Source organism: Eubalaena glacialis, chromosome 4, assembly GCF_028564815.1.
Source record: "Eubalaena glacialis isolate mEubGla1 chromosome 4, mEubGla1.1.hap2.+ XY, whole genome shotgun sequence".
Lineage (NCBI taxonomy): Eukaryota > Metazoa > Chordata > Mammalia > Artiodactyla > Balaenidae > Eubalaena > Eubalaena glacialis.
In genome coordinates, this window is record NC_083719.1 from 64148236 (window position 1) to 64168953 (window position 20718).

General features: G+C 38.1%; 1 protein-coding gene across 5 annotated transcripts in view; it reads left to right on the forward strand.

Annotated features, from left to right (window-relative positions):
* MSH3 (mutS homolog 3) overlaps positions 1-20718 on the forward strand; it is a 262769-nt gene that overhangs the window by 144776 nt on the left and 97275 nt on the right. For all 5 annotated transcript variants that reach the window (XM_061189407.1, XM_061189402.1, XM_061189403.1 and 2 more), the window contains exons 11-12: positions 129-213; positions 2649-2758. In XM_061189407.1, coding sequence (XP_061045390.1) covers positions 129-213; positions 2649-2758 — 195 coding nt within the window. The remainder of the gene's footprint in view (positions 1-128; positions 214-2648; positions 2759-20718) is intronic.

The window sequence follows — 20718 nt, forward strand, 5'->3', positions numbered from 1 at the left end:
TTTTTGGCTTTTTTTGGTTCGATTTCCTATCGCAGGAAATCATGTTACTGGAGTATTTCTAATGCCTAAATTAGTTTTTCTATTCCTTTATGCACTTGCATCATGGCTCATATTTCATTCTTTTACAGGAATTTTAAACAGTTGTCAGGTGAAATGGAATTTATGACAATTAATGGAACAACATTAAGGAACCTGGAAATCCTTCAGAATCAGGTCAGGTAAACATAAGGCCTATTAGATTCAAAATGGTTTTGAAAAAAAATTTGGGATAAGGTAGCAGTCTGTTCTTAGGTATGCAGGTGAAAACAGTGTTGTCTTCAGCTGACAGCTCTGCCTGACATCTACTGGTAACTGCAGTGCTCACTTTTTTTGAGAACCACGTACATGAAATACTTATTTGGGGGTTACGTTGGGAGCTATAGAGCTGTGCTTTTTAATGATTGAAGCAACGTGTCCATCCTGATAATTTCTTTATCAAATATTTCTTTGGAAAGGCATCATCTTTGGAAATTAATGTAAAGTGGATTTTTTTGGTCTGCTTGGTTATGTTTTTTCTACATACTCTTAACTGATTGTTGAAATGTCTGCAGTCTTACTTCAGTATCCAGCATATAAAACAAGTTACTGATACTCAGTTTGACTGTAAGATGCATAATATTTCACTTCACAAACTTCCATCATTGTTTACTTGCCCTTTATTGATGAATGAGAAAGATAATGAAGACATTAAAATTATTGCTTTCATGTATTAAACTATCACTTGGAAATGTGAGATATTATATTGTAAAACTAATGTTATTACAACATAAAGTCACAGAAAGAAAAAGCAGTTCCAAGTCATTTGAGTAAGTAGTGGAAAAGCTGAACCATCTGCTGTGAATCACTAGAACTGCTGTGAATTAAAGTAAATGCTGAATTTATTCTCCTGACTCCTGGATTTGTATATTGCTGTCTAGTTTCTCTCACTTGGTTTCTCCCTCTGCCAGGCTGTCCTTGTATACTGGGGTCAGCCTTCCTTTTATGCAATAACATTTTTATCATGTCATTCTGTCATCCGGAAGTTGAGCGTATTTCCCGCAAGTCTCTCATCAACTCTGTCTACATCCCCGAGGTAGCAAACAAAAGGGCATTTCTGGGGTGAAGAAGAGCCCACAGTCAAAGCCTGCAGACACAGCCCCGGTATTCCAAGATTTCTTTACTTCTGCCACATCCTCCCTGTTCACATCCTATTACAGTGGAGTCAGTTCTGAAATCAGATTCCTAAGGCAGAAATCATCCGTCATCAGAATACCCTCTAAAATCCCTTTCTTTATCAGGACTTGGGCCCTTGTAGAAATAGAAGCTGAGAATTAGCATCTTCTGCTTGTCTTTGTGCTTCGGCTTTGGCCTCCTTTACCATAGAGCAATGGAAAGGGGTCATGAGGAGGGAGCTGGCTGTTAGGGAGAGCAAACGTATAACAGGACTCAGGTCTCCCCCACCTCTCCCTCTCTTGTCTGAGCCTGCTTCTCCAATGATGCCAGGTAATTAGAGAATGATTCCCCTCCACCGTACTCTTCCTGGGACCCTTTACTGTGGTCCAGGCAGTCAGGCTCTCGTCTCAGGAAGGGATGGTGCAGTCACTGATGTGGATTCTCCTCAGGTCTGCTCTGCCTGCCCAGCTCGTCCTCAGGAAGCCTTCCATGACCACTGTAGTTTCCGTGTGTGCTCTGCTTTAAACTCCTAAGGCCTGGAGAGGTTATAGCACACTTTTTATAGTTGATTTCTGCCAGGTGGCACTGTGTCCTCATTAGGAGTCTTTTCTCCCACACTTGGATGTAAGTGCCCTGAGGGAGGGACCATGTCTTAATATACCTTTGCCAGTTATTCTACTGAGCACACAGGAGGTATTCTGTAAGTACCTGCTCTGCTCGTTGATTTGAAGGAAAAGGAAAGAGTAAAAAAAAAAAAAAAAAAAAAAAATCAGGTGAAAACAACTTTATGTTCCAAATAGAACTTAAACCTATTATTAGACATTTTGTACTACAATGAAACCTTGGTAAAATTTAATACCATCTCTAATTAATTGTAAAATTTTTTTAATGGCTTAACTTTAAAGTGGCAAAGCATAGATAAATTTTTGCTAAGGATTTAATAAAACAGACTAAAATCAAACCCTTCAGGGGTACAGTCCTAGAGTGCAGTACAGGTTCACTTCTCTCCTTAAACTTGTTCAGTGTTGTCATGAGAGTCTCTGTCTTTAGAATGGCAACTCTTAGGTAGTGGGAGATACTGAACTGCCAAAGGAAAATGAAATTATCTTGACTGTGCTTTCCAAGGCAGGAAAGGATGCAGTTATATTTTTGAGATGTTTAGGACAAACATTTCAAAAGAGACTTCTCAATAATTTATTGTTCGTTAACTAAAAACTATACACAGACTATATCTGTCTTGTGTAAAATATCAGTACTTTGTGTGTATATAAGGATGTGTGTATGTATACATTCATTCATCTGACATTAAATGAACACCTGTTTTGAGCTCTGTTTTATGCTAGGGCATAACATTTAAAATTGGGATCTATGGAATAATAAGGACGCATGAACAGCTAGCAGTTTTGGTGCAAATACAATCATCTAGTTAATAAACCTTGTTTTCTGGTCTTTTTTAGACTGATATGAAAACCAAAGGAAGTTTATTTTGGGTTTTAGACCATACTAAAACTTCATTTGGGAGACGGAAGTTAAAGAAGTGGGTGACCCAGCCACTCCTTAAACTAAGGTAAAAGGAATTGTCTTTTGTGTGTTTAATCTGATCACTGTTTTCAATCGGGGAAGATTTTATTTTGTATCTGGCAATAGACTATTATCGGGAAGATTTTTTTCCTTGTCCCTAAGAACGAGTCTGCTTTCAGTTGGAAGACATAGGGTCTGCCCGGAGAAAGTGAGTTAACCAGTAAGATTGGGTCATCAGTAGCATAAGGGTGTAGGGAGGGAGCGGCTGGGGAGATGGGGCACTGCCTTTTGTTGAGGGCTTTGAAGGCTGCGCTGAGGAGCTGGTAGCCAGAGGAGGTTAATCCAGTGATTCTGCACATGGGAGTGATCGGATCAGAGCTGGCTTGTGTGTGGGAGCAGACAAAGTGGCCATGGGTGGGGAACAAGTTAGCAAGTTCATGGAGAGGTTCTGAGGACCTGAGCTAAAGAAGTAACAGTAGGAATCTGAAAGAGGGCTTAGATGTGAGATGTTTAAGAAGGTAGGATGAGTAAACTAGGTGTGCTTTCAGGGAAGGTAGGTGAGTCCGGTGCCTAACACACAGTGGTTTCCAAGCTTGTCTGCACGTTGGAATCACCTGGGAAGCTTCGAAATGCTTAACGCCTGTATCCAACCCCCAGATATTGTGACTTCAGTGGCCTCCAGTGTGGCCTGGGAGTTGCAATTTTTAAAAGCTCCCAGGTGATTCTGACATGCAGATAGATTTGGGAGCTGTGACCTATGCTTGTCACGTAGTAGGAGTCCAAATAATGTTGACTGATGGACTGAATGAATGAATGCTATTATTTATTGTACTTTTACTATGTACCAGTATTTAATATTCAGAATCATCCTCTGAGGGTGGGTCCTTGAGATGAGTAAACAGATGCAGAGAGCTTCAATAACTTGCTTAATGTTTCACAGCTGGTAGAGCCTAGATTTAAAATCAGCATTGAATCCATCTTGAACAGCTTCCCATATGGACAGACCAGAGAGAGTGTAGTGTTGGTGCTGTTAGTGGGCTCTGTCAACTGAGTCAGTCCCACTAAGCCTGCAACTCACCACCCCCTAGCCCACCGTGTTCTCACCTTTGCAGTGGTACAGTACCTCCTCACAGGGCTGCTGTAAGGAATAGAATGAGGCAGTAATCTTCACTGCCAGTTTTGAGCTCTTTATCATATAGCAAGCACTATGCTAGGGGCTTTACGTGCATCATCTCTTAAACTGCACAGCAGCCTCACTAATGGCTGCATCTTATGCTGTGCTTAGTAAATAGCCATCTTTGGCAAAGGATAGCAGATGCTGTTACTGTTAGTCCTAAGCTTTAAGATACTGTTCTGATGATGATTGGTTACTAAATCACTTCAGCTTTTAGTGGGTCATTACGAATTCTTTTCTTGACCATAAAGACCTTCGGACGGGAAACTGACTAGGTAAAGAAGGAATTCTGAAAATGGAAGTATCTACTTTGGTTCAGTATTCAAACGAGATAAAGATACCTCATGGAGCAAAAGCAGACAAGATGGCTTTCTGTAGATAGTCTGCGGACGGCAATATAAGGGGTGTTGCCTTCTGGCTGATAGAAAGGCATCTAAAGCATCCACATTATTCTTATTATTTTATTTGGTTGGTTGAAATATTCAACAGAAACAGACTTGCTAGCAGACTTTTTCATGCAAATTAAATTTTTTATTTCTGTTGTTAAATTTGTTTTGTATAAACAGGATTAATTTGAGATAAATTCAGTAGACCATGTTGTATGCTCTTTAGGGGTTGATCATGTACTCTTTGGGACCCTCCTTTCCCAGAAAGGCTGAGAGAAGGTACTCCATGCATTGAACTCCAGTGCTTTCAAGTATGAACTTTAGACCAGCCTAAAACATATATAGCTGAAAACAGGCACACAAAAACTTCTTCCTTTGCCATTTTTATTTTAAGTCATAGTTTTAAAACTTTAAGCTTCCTAATCCATTAAAATTGAATTCAGGGACTTCCCTGGTGGTCCAGTGGTTAAGAATCTGCCTTCCAGTGCAGGGGATGAGGGTTCTATCCCTGGTCAGGGAACTGAGATCCCACATGCCTTGGGGGTGAACTCGTGTGCCACAATTAGAGAGCCTGCACGCCACAACTACAGAGCCCATGCGCCACAACTGGAGAGAAGCCCGTGCACCGCAACTAAGACCCGACACAGCCAAAAATAAATAAGTAAATATTAATAAATAAAAATGTGTTTATAAAAAAAAATTGACTTCAAAAGAATTCCAGTTATATCTTAATTGCACTTGCCATGTCTTCCAAACAAATACCTAGAGAAAATCTTCAGCTGATTAGTCAGTAGTTCAGCTATATATTTATTGTTGTTGTTGTTTTAGTACTAACATTAGGTGCCATGCATCCAGGCTAATATTCTGTCTCTGACATAGGCAGCCAAAGGTTAGTTTAGGGCCTAGTTTTCGTCTATAGTGAGATCATACAACAAATAATTGGTGACAAGGGAACTTAGCAAGATATAAGGTGGATCTCCCAAAGTTCTTCAAGAGCCCATTATTTGTCAGTCATCCATGAATTCTCTTAAATCCTTTAGGATCTTTTTTATATTTTTAGCCTATTTTAGCTTCCAGGGCAATCACACAGTTCATAAATTCAGGAACAAGTGTTTCAAGTTTCAGAGGCTTTTCCACTCCCACTACTTTTTATTCTATAAAATGGCCTCTTCGGTGCAAATTTTTCTAGTGACTTTCTAGAAAGTATAAATGGCTTTTACCCTATACTTACTGATTCAAAGAATTCACTTGGGTTATTGAGGTCAGATGTTACTCTACTGAAACCACATTGGCTTTTATAAATAGGTTATGCTTTCTTATGTGTTGTGCCCCATATGTTTTATCAGTTCTGTAATTTTAGGCAAGAAGATTCTTCAGTGTAGGTCTCTGGCTTCTTATAACTGAATGCCGTGTTGGCAAGCCATTAGTCCTAAGACCTTTTAAAATTAAATTATATTGAATTCATTTTTTTCGAGATTCCATCTTTGAATTTCTTCTGCTTCTTTTAGTTGATATGGTCTTGTCAATCTTTTATACATATACCATGGGTACTTTATTGGTTTTGTCCACAAGCCCCAAAATGCAAATTCTGCTTGTAAATAGTGACTGGTTGGGAGGGGGGAGGGGCAGAAAACTTTGAAAAGTGTGGGATGAGTATCTAAAATGGTATTTTAGGCAAAATATTAATTTCCAAGGCAGATTTGGTCATCTTAGAAGAGTATTCAAGATTCAGTAACTTACCCTATATTTTGAAATATTAAGCAAAGGTAAGTTCTGAGTTTTCTCCATGAGTACCTCTTCTTCTACCTGCACCTTAAGTGTTGATGTTACCCGTGGTTCTTTCCTGGGGCATCTTCTTACTTTCAGCACTACTTAGGATCTTATCTGTGGCCATGGCTTCTCCTGTAACTCATGTGCTAATGACTTTGTCTCCATTATCTCCCGCAGCTCCAGACCCACACATCCACTAGCATGTCTCTGCCTCAGGAAATGTTTGACATGAGTATGCAGAACAAATTGGAAATAAGACATTTCCTTCGGTGAGATAGTGATTTCTTGGAAATGCAGCTCTGTGTGTGTGTGTGTGTACATGCGTGTGCAGGTGTGCACACACACTTATAGAACAGCAGATTATTAACCACAAAGGGAACCTGAGAAATCAGTTCCTCCCCTTCTAGTGGATGAACTATTTTGATCAATGATGAAAACGTCTCTCTGCAAGAAGTAGTATTATATCATCTTGCCTTTTTGTAAAATCACTTTTTATGAAAGGCACTCAGATGAAAGCCCTTTCATGAAAGACTTTTTATTAAGGAAACTAAGCATCTCCATGCCTCCGGTATTGCCCTTCTCTGTTTCTATCTGCATTACCCAAAGATGATTTTTTTTAAAAAATGTATATCTGATTATGTTTTGCTCCCTACTATTTACAGTTCTCACAGCACACTAAGGTGTGATTTATTTCTGGACCTTTGTACAGTCTGTTCCCTTTTTCTAAAGTGGAAACTACTCATTTTTGTCTCCCTCCTAACTTGCTGGCTGCTTCTTCAAAGTTTCCTTTGCTCACTGTTCATCTTCTCTGTATCTTTTAAATGTTGGAGTTCCTGAGGCCTGAACCTTAGGAGCTCAGCTTTCTTCCTTCCCTTATCCTTTCCTCCCCTTCGCTTCTCTCCAATGAACTTACCTATGCCCATGACCATAAATATCAAAATGTCAGTGATTCTCAAATTTGTATGTTTGGTCCTTACTCTCCTCTTTTCTCCAGGCTTATATATTCAACTCAGGCTCCTAAACACATATGTGTATCACAGGCATCTCAAACTTAATGTATTCAACCCTATTCCTCCTCCTGGTTCCCTGTCCCCTCCACCTAATGCATTGCTTGGGCCAGAAACCTGGGAGTTACTCTGGCCATTTCCTTTTGACAACCACATCCAATCTAATACTAAGTCCTATTGCTTTTACCTCTAAAACATATCCAGAGACTGTGCATGTCTTGCCATCTTGACTGCAGTCAGTCCCACTTGGACTGCTGCAGTATCCTCCTAACTGATCTCTTTTTTGAAAATAAAAGCTGAATCATGTTACTCCCCTGCCTTAAACTCTTCATTGGCTTTCCATTGTGCTTCAAATAAAATTAAAATTCTTAAACATGGCTGTTCTGTCTGACTCTCCTCTGCATTCATGCATTCATTGTCGTCTGTTCACTCTGGCCTTCCTTTAGTTCCTGAGCATCCCAGAGCTTTTTCTCTTCTCATGGTCTCTGCATTTACTCGTCTCTCTACCTAGAATATTCTTTTCTTGCTTGTCAGTTTTTACACAGCTAACTGCTTTATTCTTTAGGTTTTACCTTAAAGTGTTAGTTCTTCAGAGAGGTTTTCTCTGACCTCCTAATCTAAATTATGTTCTTCGTATTATTCTTGGATAGTGTATAGGACTTATTATGATTGATATTTGTTTATCAGTGTTTGTTTAATATCTGCCTGTCTCACTCAATTGTGTGTTTCATTTATAACAAGCATTTGATAAGTATTTTTCCCCGTGCTCATTTTTCTACATTTGCACTTTTTAAACAAAATATGTATTATTAGTGTCAAATACATGTAATGTAAAATTTATCTTAATCATTTTTATGTGTACATGTCATTAAGTACAGTACATTCATTAAGTACATTTTAAGTGTATTAAATATATTAGTATTTTGCAACCATCACCACAGTCCATCTTCAGAGCTCTTTTCATCTTGCAAAACTGAAACTCAGTACACATTCATGAATAACTTCTCATTACTCCTTTTTCCTAAACTCTGGCAAACACCATATTACTTTCTGTCTCTATGAAGTTGACTATTCTAGGTACCTCATATAAGTGGAATAATACAAGGTTTGTATTTTTGTGGCTATCTTACCACTTAGCATAATATCTTCAAGGTTCATTCATGTTGTAGCATATATCAGTATTCCTTTTTTTAAATTGAGGTATAGTTGTATAGTTGATTCACAACATTATCACTGTGTTGTATATCTGAAACTTATATAATATTGTAAAACATAGCGATTGAATATTTTTGTAGATTATATTCAATTTAAAGTTATTACAAAATAATGGCTATAATTCCCTGTTTATACAATATATCCTTGTTTATTTATTCTATACATAATTGTTTGTATCTCTTAATCTCATACCCCTATCTTGCCCCTCCACCTTTCTCTCTCCCCCTTGGTAACCACTAGTTTGTTCTCAATGTCTATGGAGTCTGTTTCTGTTTTGTTATATAAATTTACTTGTTTTATTTTTTAAATTTCACATATAAGTGATAGAGTAGAATATTTGTCTTTCTCTTTCTGACTTATTTCACAAGCATAATACTCTCTAGGTCCATCCACATTCTTGCAAATGGCAGAATTTCATTCTTTTTTATGGCTGGATAATATTCCATTGTATAAATATACCACATCTTCTTTATCGATTCATCTATTGATGGACATTTAGGTTGCTTCCATATCTTGGCTATTGTAAATAATGCTGCAATGAACATTGGGGTGTATGTATCTTTTTGAATTAGTGTTTTTGTTTTCTTCAGATATATACCCAGCAGGAGAGTCGCTGGATCATATGGTAGTTCTATTTTTAGTTTTTTGAGAAACCTCCATGCTCTTTACCAATTTACAGTCTCGCCAACAGTGTGTTAGGGTTCCCTTTTTCCATATCCTCTCCAACATTTGTTATTTGTAGACCTTTTGATGATAGCGATTTTGACAGGTGTGAGGTGATATCCCCTTGTATCACCGCAATATCAATATCCCCTTCTATCAAACGCAATGATTTGCGTTTCTCTGGTGATGAGCGATGTTGTGCATCTTTTCATGCGCCTGTTGGCCATCTGTATATCTTCTTTGGAAAAATGTCTGTTCAGGTCTTCTGCCCATTTTGGAATCCGGTTGTTTTTTTTTTTTTGATATTGAGCTGTATGAGCTGTTTTTAATTAATTTATTTATTTATGGCTGTGTTGGGTCTTCGTTTCTGTGCGAGGGCTTTCTTTAGTTGCGGCAAGTGGGGGCCACTCTTCATCGCAATGGGCGGGCCTCTCATTATCGCGGCCTCTCTTGCTGCGGAGCACAGGCTCCAGACGCGCAGGCTCAGCAATTGTGGCTCACGGGCCCAGTTGCTCCGCGGCATGTGGGATCCTCCCAGACCAGGGCCCGAACCCATGTCCCCTGCATTGGCAGGCAGACTCTCAACCACTGCGCCACCAGGGAAACCCTGAGCTGTTTTTATATTTTGAATATTAGCTCCTTATTGGTCATATCATTTGCAAATATTTTCTCCCATTCAGTAGGTTGTCTTCTCATTTTGTTGATGGTTTCCTTTGCTGTGCAAAAGCTTTTAGGTTTAATTAGGCACCATTTGTTTATTTTTGCTTTTATTTCTTTTGCCTTAGGAGACAGAGCCAAAACAATATTGCTACAATTTATGTCGAAGAGTGTTCTGCCTATGTCCTCTTTTAGGAGTTTTACGGTTTCAGGCCTTTCATTTATGTCTTTAATCCATTTTGAGTTTATTTTTGCGTATGGTGTGACGAATGTTCTAATTTCATTGATTTACATATAACTGTTCAGTTTTCCCAGCACCACTTACTGAAGAAACTGTCTTTTGTCCACTGTACCTTCTTGCCTTCTTTGTCATAGATTAATTGACCATACGTGCATTAATTGACCATGGGCTCTCTATTCTGTTCCATGGATCTCTGTGTCTGCTTTCTGTGCCAATATCATACTGTTTTGATTACTGTGGCTTTGTAGTCTAGTCTGGTAAGTACTTATTGAATGGATAATGAAAAGAATGACTCATTAAAGTCCTAACCCAGACTCCTCCCTTGAGAAGTCCTCCTTCTTCTCCTTCCTCCTGCTATAGAAAGTTATCTCCTCTCAATTATGTCCTGTTTCTTACTACTCCACCCCAAACACACACATAGAATACACTGGCGGCTCATAGTACTTTGAATATAACAGATGATTAAGAAATTATGAACAAATGAATCCATTTGAAAATCTTAGGGTTCTCAGTACGCTTTGAAAATAAAGGCAAACCTATATAAGGGAAGTTTATTTTTCTAAGAAAAACTTCTTGATTTTAAAAGAACCTTAGAAGCAGTTTTCTTTCATGTGATTCCTTGTTTTAGTGCCACAGAATTGGTCCTGAGAAATCATTTCTTCTCTTTTAGTGGAATAATTGCTTGTTCAGGTATGAAAACATTGTACTTAACAGTGGAAGAAATGGTGTGGCGACATCTTGCATTCTTGTCAAACCCCTAGTGGAATTAGAATAGATAGAAGTTGATCAGAGAAAGTCATGTGACTTAGTAAGGAAGCCAGGCTGGGTGACAGGAAGGGGCTATCATCCACCTCAGGCATAGCTAGTTTTAAGTATCATGTAAAAAGGTCTAGCTCATAACTCTAAACACATCTGAGTCAGAATTTATTTGCTTAGAGATATTTGGGGTCAACGTGATTTTCATATGGCTCTTAAAGACCATACCTGTAGAATCTGAATTACATAATTGGTGATTTAGACAGTGTATTAGTTTACTATGGCCGCCGAAACAAAGTACCGCAAACTGGGTGGCTTAAATGGCATAAATTTGTCTCACAGTTCTGGAGGCTGGAAGTCCAAGGTCAAAATGTCGGTGGGCCTGTGAGGGAGAATCTGTTCAGTGTCTCTCTCCTAGCTTCTGGTGGTTTGTTGGCAATCTTTGGTGTTACTTGGCTTGGAGATGTGTTGTCTTTTATCTCTGCCTTTATGTTTACATAGTATTCTCCCTGTGTACATTTCTCTTCATGTGGCATTCTTTTAATAAGAATATAGTCAAATTGGATTAGGGGCCTACCCTATTCTAGTATGACCTCATCTTAACTAATTACATCTACAATAACCCTATTTCTAAGTAAGGTCACATTCTGAGGCACTGAGGTCTTCAACATATATTTTTGGGGGGACACAGTTCAATCCATAACAGATAGGCTCAATTATTTCATATCTTTCCTCCTCTCGGCATGGGCAGATCAAATGTACACATCTCTGGAATGGAAACAAGTGTTTTGATTATTATTTAAATGTATCACACGTTTATTCAGTATCTGAAGTGAGGTTGTAAAAACAATGAATTTTGTAAATTGCAAACATTATGCAATTTTGCTCCTATAGTACAGTATTCTGAAAAATCTTTCATCTCCCTTACCTTTGAAAAACATTCTGGATTGTATCTGTCCAGGTGAAGGTATTTATGCAAAATGTTAGATTGATTTTAGGGATGAAAAGGAAACATTTTTTTTTTTAAGAAGAAAGGGAAATGTTTTGGTAGAAAGGAGCAGACGTCCAAATCTAAGAGTTGAGGAAAGAAGAGTAGCCAAGGTGGGAAGAGGGAAGTGCTGAGGCTTGAGAGGTGAGGTCTGTTCCTCTGTAAACTAGTCTCTATGTGGGGGAAGCAGAAGATGAAAACTCAAGAGGATCATATGAGTGGAAAGAAAATGGCAGAAAGGGAAACCAGTGTCTAACTGTGCTGCATTTTTCATCTGTGTTATCTCTGTTCTTTCAACTATCCTCAGAGATGGTTACTGCTTCTATTTTATAGATGAGAAAAACTGACACTCAGGTTCATTAACCGAGATCATCCAGCAAAGCACATAGGGGCATGTCTGAAAGCACAGTTTTGGAGTTAATGAGACACTTGAGCTTGAGTTCTGATTCCCTCATTCAGTTGTGTCACTTGGGTCAAGTTATGAACTTTTGTACACCTCAGTTTCTTTACCTGTAAAATGGGAATTGCATTACCTACCCCATAGTGGTGGTGTGAGGACCAAATGAGATGGTACATATAAAGGATTACTGTGGTTCCTGGCATCAGTTGTGCAGTCAAGAAGAGAGCTGTGGGCTTTGTGATACCAAAAAATTGGAAGCAACCTAGTTATTAGTAGGGGAATGGAAAAATAGTTATCTGGTCATACATTAGAATATTATATGGCAGTTAAAATGAATGACTCAAGTCTACATGTTTCAGTGTGGATAAATCTCATAAAAACAATGTTATAAAAGAATACATAGAGCACAATAACCATTTATCTGAATTTTGTAACGCATTTGTGTTGTTTAGGGGTTCAGACATGAGTGGTAGAAATATAAAAAGAAATAGAAAGGATATTTACTAACATCAGGAAAATGGTCACTTCTGGGAAGGGAGGAAAGGGAAAGAAATACAGCTGGGGTAGTGTTTTATGCGTGTTTGCAATGTTTTATTCTTAAAAAGTAAGTAATATAGAGAATATAATACATACACACACACACACACACACACACACACACACACATACACATATATGAATTTTTTAAATGGCACTGCTACCACCCCTTCACCACCATCCTAATCAGGTGAAAGTGAGATTCAAACCCAAGCCCATCTCTCTGGAAAGCCCATGTTAGACTTGAGAGGATCTGTTTTCCACCACATCTTGTTTTAGAAAGATGGGAAGACAGTCATAAGATGACCTGGCTGGGGGCTTCCAGTGGTGACGGGAAGGAGGCTGTGTGCTCACAATGTCAGTTGTCCAGTATCTGTCCTGGTCAGTTCTCCTGAATCTGGTACTTGCCTGTATTTTATCTTTTGCCTGTAGCTGTAGTCAGAATCATGAGGAGAATTTTCAAGGACCACTGGTAAGGAGGTAGAGCCTTTGTGTGAGTCCCTTCTCAGAATGACGCAACCATTAGCATTTGAGCACTGTCATTGTATGTGGTTGGGCTTGGATCACAGCCTTTCTCTTTTATTTAATTCTTTAACTTGACTAAGTCCTGGGAATTTAGGAAGCTCAACTTTCTGTTCTGATTGACCAAGTGCACATTAACACTTAGTAGTATAAAATAGTTATTTTAAACATTTATTTATTTTTGGCTGTGTTGGGTCTTCGTTGCTGCTTGCGAGCTTTCTCTAGTTGCGGTGAGTGGGGGCTACTCTTTGTTGTGGTGCATGAGCTTCTCACTGCGTTGGCTTCTTTTGCTGCGGAGCATGGACTCTGGGCGCACGGGCTTCAGTAGTTGTGGCACGCAGGCTCAGTAGTTGTGGCTCGCAGGCTCTAGAGCGCAGGCTCAGTAGTTGTGGTGCATGGGCTTAGTTGCTCTGTGGCATGTGGGATCTTCCCGGACCAGGGATCGAACCCATGTCCCTTGCATTGGCAGGCAGATTCTTAGCCATGGTGCCACCAGGGAAGTCCCAGATAGTTATTATTAATTTTGTATTATTTAGTGTCAATGACACAGTGTTCCTACTCTCAAAGAGTTTCTAATCTAATTTGGTCAAGGTGTAATCTAGTGAGGAGAAGGAGATGCAAGTGATGGAAACTTTTATACCTAAAATAAAATGCTTGCTACTCACTGTATAGCTCAATAACATAATTAGAACAAATGAAGAATACTTTTATAATTCAAATTAGATTTTTATAAAACTGCTTAAGAGAATTAAGCATGATAAGTTTATTCTTGGCATTTAAATCACACAAATATTTAAGAAAATTGAAAATTGTTGGTTTTAGGAAATAAGTCCTTGACTAGATTTTTGTGTAATTTTCTAAAGTACATTTTAGTGATAGTTAATTTTCTTGAATAATTAAATGACTTTTATTTTGGTAAACCCATATGTTTAGAGTATTAATATTTGTATGTCTAATTTATAGCCCTGGCCTAAATGACAAAGTAATAGAATATAATATATTTGCTCCACTTAACATTTAGTTTATATTAGCAAAACTAAATGCCATTTTAACTCTCTGGAACTTCCTGAAATTAACTACACGAGGAGGCCCTATTTATTCTTTGTGGTTTCCCATGTTCTATGAGCCTGCCAACAAATGTTCACCTGGTGACTCCGCTCTTACTCAGCCCAGTGAGACACACTACTTCTCATAAATGGGAAGGAAGAGTGGTGGGTGAAGCATAACCGGGAGCTGTGACTGATTGGTGTTGACCCCATGCCTCTTTTCCTTTGCTGTGTGGATGCGAGTGAGAACGGGAAGGGGACTGCTGCCACCAAGAAAAAAGTGACCCTAAATGCCTCTTACCCAAACGTCTGCCCTGTTATTGCATATGGATTAACCAGCATCTTTTGGGATGCAGTCTATTCAGGAACCTTTAGCTGGTCTCTCCTTTGTTCTATAGTTGCCAAGTTTCCAAGAATTCTTAACCACAGGCCCACCTTCACTCAGGTTTGTTATTCTAATTTGATTTATCTCTGTGGTCTGGCAATTTCTAAGTTGTGAAATTTATTTAAAATTGTCCCATTGTGCGTTATGGTTCCTAGCGAAAGCAAACACAGGTCCTCCCTGAAGGGATACACTCTCATCTAGGCTTCCTAGAAATCTCAAAGAGCAAGTTCTGCTGTAAGCTCATAAACCATAATTACAAAAGACGTGGAGAAACAAGTAATCATGAGTTGAGTCAGCAGAAATTATAAACAGTAGACTTAGAATCCCAAGACCTTCAGATAAGGGGATTATAAAGATAAATATTGAACCACCAAGTTAACAGAAACACAAAAGAGAATAAAAACATGAGCACAGAACAAAAATACCATCAAAAGAGATCAGGTTGATTTTTTAAGAAGAGCTACATACAACTTTTAGAAACGGTGGGTGGGTTAGACCAGAATAGATGCAATATCTGAAATCCAAGATGATATCTGAAGAAATTACCTAGAGTGTAGCACAGAGAGACAGTGTGATCAGAGATAGAAGAGATTGAAAGACAAATCAAGTCTAACATAATCCTCATCAGATTTCCAGTAGAAGAAAATGAGAGAGAATAGGAAAAGAGAGACAATATTCAAAGAGATAGAAGATGAGAGTTTCTCATATTTCATGAAAGATGTGATTCCTTAGATTTAGAAAGCACAATTGAATCAAAGTGCAATTGAAAACAAACAAGAAATCCACATTTTGCTAAATCGTGATGAAACTACACATGATACTGAATCAGAGATAAAAATCCTATAGAGAGCAAGAGAGCAAAGAAAGATCACCTGTAAAGTAATGGAAATTATATAACTGATTTGATTTCTAATTTCTCTACCTGTTCTGTCTTCATCTGCTTTCTTTTGACAATGTCTTTTGAATTTATTGAGTATTTTTTATCATTCAGCCCCACACCCCACAAAGCTTGGTAGTTTGTATGTCTCTTCCTATTGTCTGTTGTTTCTATTGATTCTTACTCATCTCGTTTCTTTTTATGCTTGAATGCTGGTTATATTATTTAGAAATTTTATTTTTAAGAATAAAGTGAGAGAGCAGCACTATTTACAATAGCCAAGACATGGAAACAACCCAAGTGCCCATCATCAGACAATTGGCTTAAGAAGATGTGGTATATATATATGCAATGGAATATTACTCAGCCATAAAAAAGAGTGAAATAATGCCATTTGCAGCAATATGATTGGACCTAGAGAATATTATACTTAGTGAAAGTCAGAGAAAGACAAGTACTATATGGTATCACTTATATGTGGAATCTAAAGATAATACAAATGAATCTATATATAAAACAGAAACAGACTCACAGACACAGAAAACAAACTTATGTTTACCAAAGGGGAAGGGGAGGGAGGGAGGGACAAATTAAGAGTATGAGATTAACAGATACAAACTACTATACATAAAAATAGATAAACTGTATAGCAAAGGGAATTATATTCAATATCTTATAATAACTTATAATGGAATATAATCTGAAAAAAATGAATCACTTTGCTCTACATCTGAAACTAACACAATATGGTAAATCAACTATACTCCAATAAAAATAAATAAATAAATAAATAACATGAGAGCTAAGATGAAGGTGTCTTTTCCCAAAGAAGATTTTCGTTTGCTTCTGCCAGATTCTCAGTGATACTTCCAGTCTGGGACATCTTAATTCAAGTTCAATGCTTGACATGTTTCAGTTTATCCAAATGATGCTCACCTAGTCTACAAGTTTACCCTTACTATGAGGCCAGCTCATTTTTACAGCAGATTCTTCTGGCATATCTTTTTAGTGCAAAAGTGGTTTTGACTGCTGGATTATTTATTTGGGTTCTTGCTTTCTTTTAGATTTTAGTATAGTTTTTCCTTACCATTTTGTTAGTCCTTTGATGCTTTCATGAACGTGTTTTATATTTTGTTTGTCTTTTTGAATTGTCCTCAGTGGGAGGGATGGTCTGAAAATACCCATTCCCATTATCATCAAAAACAGAAATCATAGTCATGCTCTTTTCAAAGACTCAGATTTGTGGCCTGAACCAATAATGGAAGGTAGCTGTCAGAAAATTGTTCTATTTAATATTCTGAAAAGGGTGAATTGTCTCTTGGTAAAATGATGCCTCATTTGAACATGAGTAATAAAAATCCTTAAAAACTTGGGTGATTTACAATTTGCAACAAAGTAAATATTGAGAATAGCTCTTTAGAATGTAATTTCATAAATAAAATAAACTCTTTCTTTCATGATCTATAAGGTTTTGAGCGTGATATTTGCGGATGGCATCCCATTGCATCTCATTACCCAAGTTACTCCTTCTTCCTCCTCTCTCCCTCCCTCCTTTATCTAATCAGTCACAACTCCTGTTTGTTTTACCTCTTTAATATCTCTTGAAACTATGTGCTCTTTCCATTGCTATATCCTCTACTTGGGTTCACATCATCAATGTCACTCCGCTGGATTACTGAAACGGCCTTCTAACCAGTCTTCCTGCCACTGTTCTTATGTCCTTGTCAACATTAGCCATTGACTCCCCTTGCTCTCAGGATAAAGTCATAGCTCCTGTGTGGCTTGCATTACTCACATGACCAGGTCCCTGCTTACCTTTCTAGCTCCTACTATCACACTTTCACTCTCCATCTTCTATTTTTGCAATTGGTGCTTTATAAGCACTCAGTAATTGTTCATTGAATGAATGAGTGAATAGTGTATGTGAAAGGCAAAGCTAGGTGGATTCAAATAATGATGGTTAGGCCCTAGGAGAAGGCCTATGATTCATGTTTCTACCAGAAAGTTGTTTTAGGTAGTTGGTTTAGCCGTATCGCATGAGTAATGTGTTAATGTCTGAATTTAATTTACTCATTTTATATCATCTGTCTTTAGAGCTAACCTTTCAGTAAAAAATCAGAACAAACAACAACAACAGAAAACCTCTTCCAAGTAGTTTATTTCTTTCCTCCCCAAATAACCTGTTGTTAGAATTATAGAGGCATCTCCACAAATAGCAACCAGCAGGTACAGACTGATCACATGTCCTTACTATGGCAGTAGCTATAGGTGATACACTGTGTTTCTGAGTGACAACCACATACAACAGATATTAATGTCATCACTCAGTTCATTTTCAAACGTGAAGGACTCCAGCGACACATTTACTCGTTGGATCTTTGGTGGTAAAGAAGAATATTTGTCATCCCCAGGACCTCAAATTCATTGTTTTTTGTCATATGGAATGAAATGAATGACTCAGGTGGCCTCTTTTCATTTGTTTAGAATGTATCATGTGGTAAGATCAATTGTAGAATACCATAGGGCATCTTGGAATAATATCTTTATCCTCATTTAATTGACAGTGCTATTTCCTGTTTTGTTGATCTCTCTCATTGACTGCACCAAAATAATTGTTTTCTGTTCTGGTGGTCTGACCTATTATTTTATTACGGTTATTTAGAAAGTCTTATACCTGCTAATTAAAGAACAGTTCTAAGATACACCATTTTATTTAAAAAACTTGATTAGAAGTCATTTTTTATTGATTTGCATTCTGATCTGCTTATAGGAGATAAAAGTGGAAGTATAGCTGCCCCAGTGATGAGAAATTCATGGTGGTAAACAGTGCCTCATACCCTCTCCCCGTCTCCCCCTCTCCCTGCCCGTGTTAGACATCTGTAGTTGGTTATGGCATTCTTTCTCAATGTACCTACTAACCAATCTTAGCACAGTACTTCAGGTCACTACTACCAGTCAGATGTAGCACTTGAGATGCCAGAACTAGCTTTCCTTGTGTAATCCTTTCCTGTTCACTTTGCACAAAACACCTTTTTGCATATCTATGCCTAAAGGCTTGTCTACACATAGTTATTTCCAAGCTTATGTTTTGGGTGCTGTTTCTCCCTTCCCTGAGCTGTTCTCTGTGATGCCTACCAAACAAATTTCATAACCAAATAAAGATCTCTGTAATAATAATGGTGGTAACAGCTAACATGTATTGAGTAGTTACTGTGTACTAGGCACTGTGCTGAGTGCTTAATATGTATTATTTCATTGAATTCTTGTAACAACTCTATGAGTTAGGGACCATTATTATTTCCATTTTATAGATGGAGAAAATAGGGCAAGTCTAAATTACTGGTAAATGGAAGAGTCTGGATTTGAACTGAGGTCATTTACGTTTTCAGCCCAAATTCTTAACCTCTGAGCTGTTACCTCCCTAACAAGTGAAGGCTGGGTTAATGTGAAAGTGATTCATAGTGAACAGGCTTTTGTCTGGGCTGTCACAAGGCTAAAAAAAGCTACTACCTTTCTATTTTCCAAGAAAGTATTTTTTTAAAAGTCTTTTGGAAGACTTCATAAATATGATTTAGGTTTTTATTAGCCTCTTTTGCTTTTATCTTTCCATATTTCAGACAACCTTTATAATTTTTGAGGGAGTAGCTATCTGGCTGTCTTTTATACATTCACAGATGGCATTATTTTATCTGTCCTCATACCATCTGCAGCATCAACTTAGTCTATTTCAATTGGTGTCATCTTTCATTTGTGCAGGAGTGAGTTATTAAAATAAAACTTTATATTTGTATAGCATTTGGGGTAAACGTTGTGATAAAATAAATCAATGTTTTACCCTAACAATCTTATGCAAAGAAAATTTAATTTTTTATTTTTTCACCTCATCTTGATTTACTTTATATGTAGTCTTTGAAATTCAGTTGAATCAAATTCAACAGCTACTTATTGAGCACGTATCGTGATCTCAGAACTATGGGACTGAAGAAATGATCCCCATTCTCACTAAGCTTACTGTCTAGTGGTAAAGATAGTAGAGAAGTAAATACAGTTGTAAGTTCCACTATGGAAAGAAAACAGAGGGTTGTATGGAAAAGGATGGCAAAGGATGAAATCTAGTCTAGTGAGTCTAGAAAGCCCTTTCAGAGGGAGGGTGAGAAGGAGTTTGCCAAAGTGGAAGCTGGTAGGCAGTAGGATAGGGGAAAGGAGTCTTCAAGGCAGAGTGAGGAGCAGATGATAAAGCCCTGATGTCAGAGAACTTGGAGTGACCGAGATGTTGGGAGAAGTTCAGTCCAGCTGGAACTTAGAGTGAAAGGAAGAGAGTGACAGGTGATCAGAGACGAGACTTGCGAGGTAAGCAGGGATCAGTTGTCTTATAGGTCAGTTAAGGATTCTGGATTTGAATCTAAGATTAATGGCAGGTCATTGATGAGCTTAAGGCAGAGGTATGGCATGAACAGGTTTGGGTTCTAGGAAGACCACTCGGGCTACAGTTTGGAGAATGGATTGGAAAAAGGGACAGAAGTGCACATGGGGTGGAAAGTTAGGAGCCTGATTTGGTAGAACATTTCTCTTTGTGAGAAATGGTTTTTGCTTAGACTAGGGTAGTGGCAGTAGACATGGAAAGAACTGAATAGATTTAAGAGGCCATCCCATTGAGAATGGAAGAATCAGCCTGTGTGTCTACAAAGCTCTGGCTTGTTCTACTTTGTCATGCTAAACCTGTTCTACATAGCGGAGCCTGTTCTACATAGCAGAGGATAAGCCAGAGAAAAAATGGAACAAAAATGAGACCTGGGGACTTCCCTGGTGGTCCAGTGGTTAAGACTCTGGGCTCCCAATGCAGTGGGCCCGGGTTTGATCCCTGGTCAGGGAACTAAAGATCCCGCATGCTGCAACTAAGACCCGGTGCAGCCAAATAAATAAATATTCTTTTAAAAAATGAGACCTGAAGTTAGTATCTGTTTTGTGAACAGGCATGACTTCACAGGATAGTTATAAGGATAATGAAGATAAAAACACTCAATTAATTGTGAAATACTCAATTTAATAGTTATCTAGGCAGGATTCTGATATAAGGTTTGCCCTTCACATAAGTGTATATGATATCAACAGAACTTTGATAGATGTGTATTCAACAGCTGATGGCCCCATTTCCCCCCAAATGTCAGTTCATTCTTTCATTTGCTTGCTTGTTTGTTCATTCATTGATCCAAAAAGTATTTACTAAAGGCCCGTTTTCTACTAGATATGTTTACTTATTTCAGTCTTTTCACATATGGCCATCATACCTAGTGTAGGCCTTTGACGTGTATAGGTGCTGGATGGGCCTTATCTCATTTAGGACACATTTAGTCAGGTTTCCATGTTGAGTTGACAGAGTCT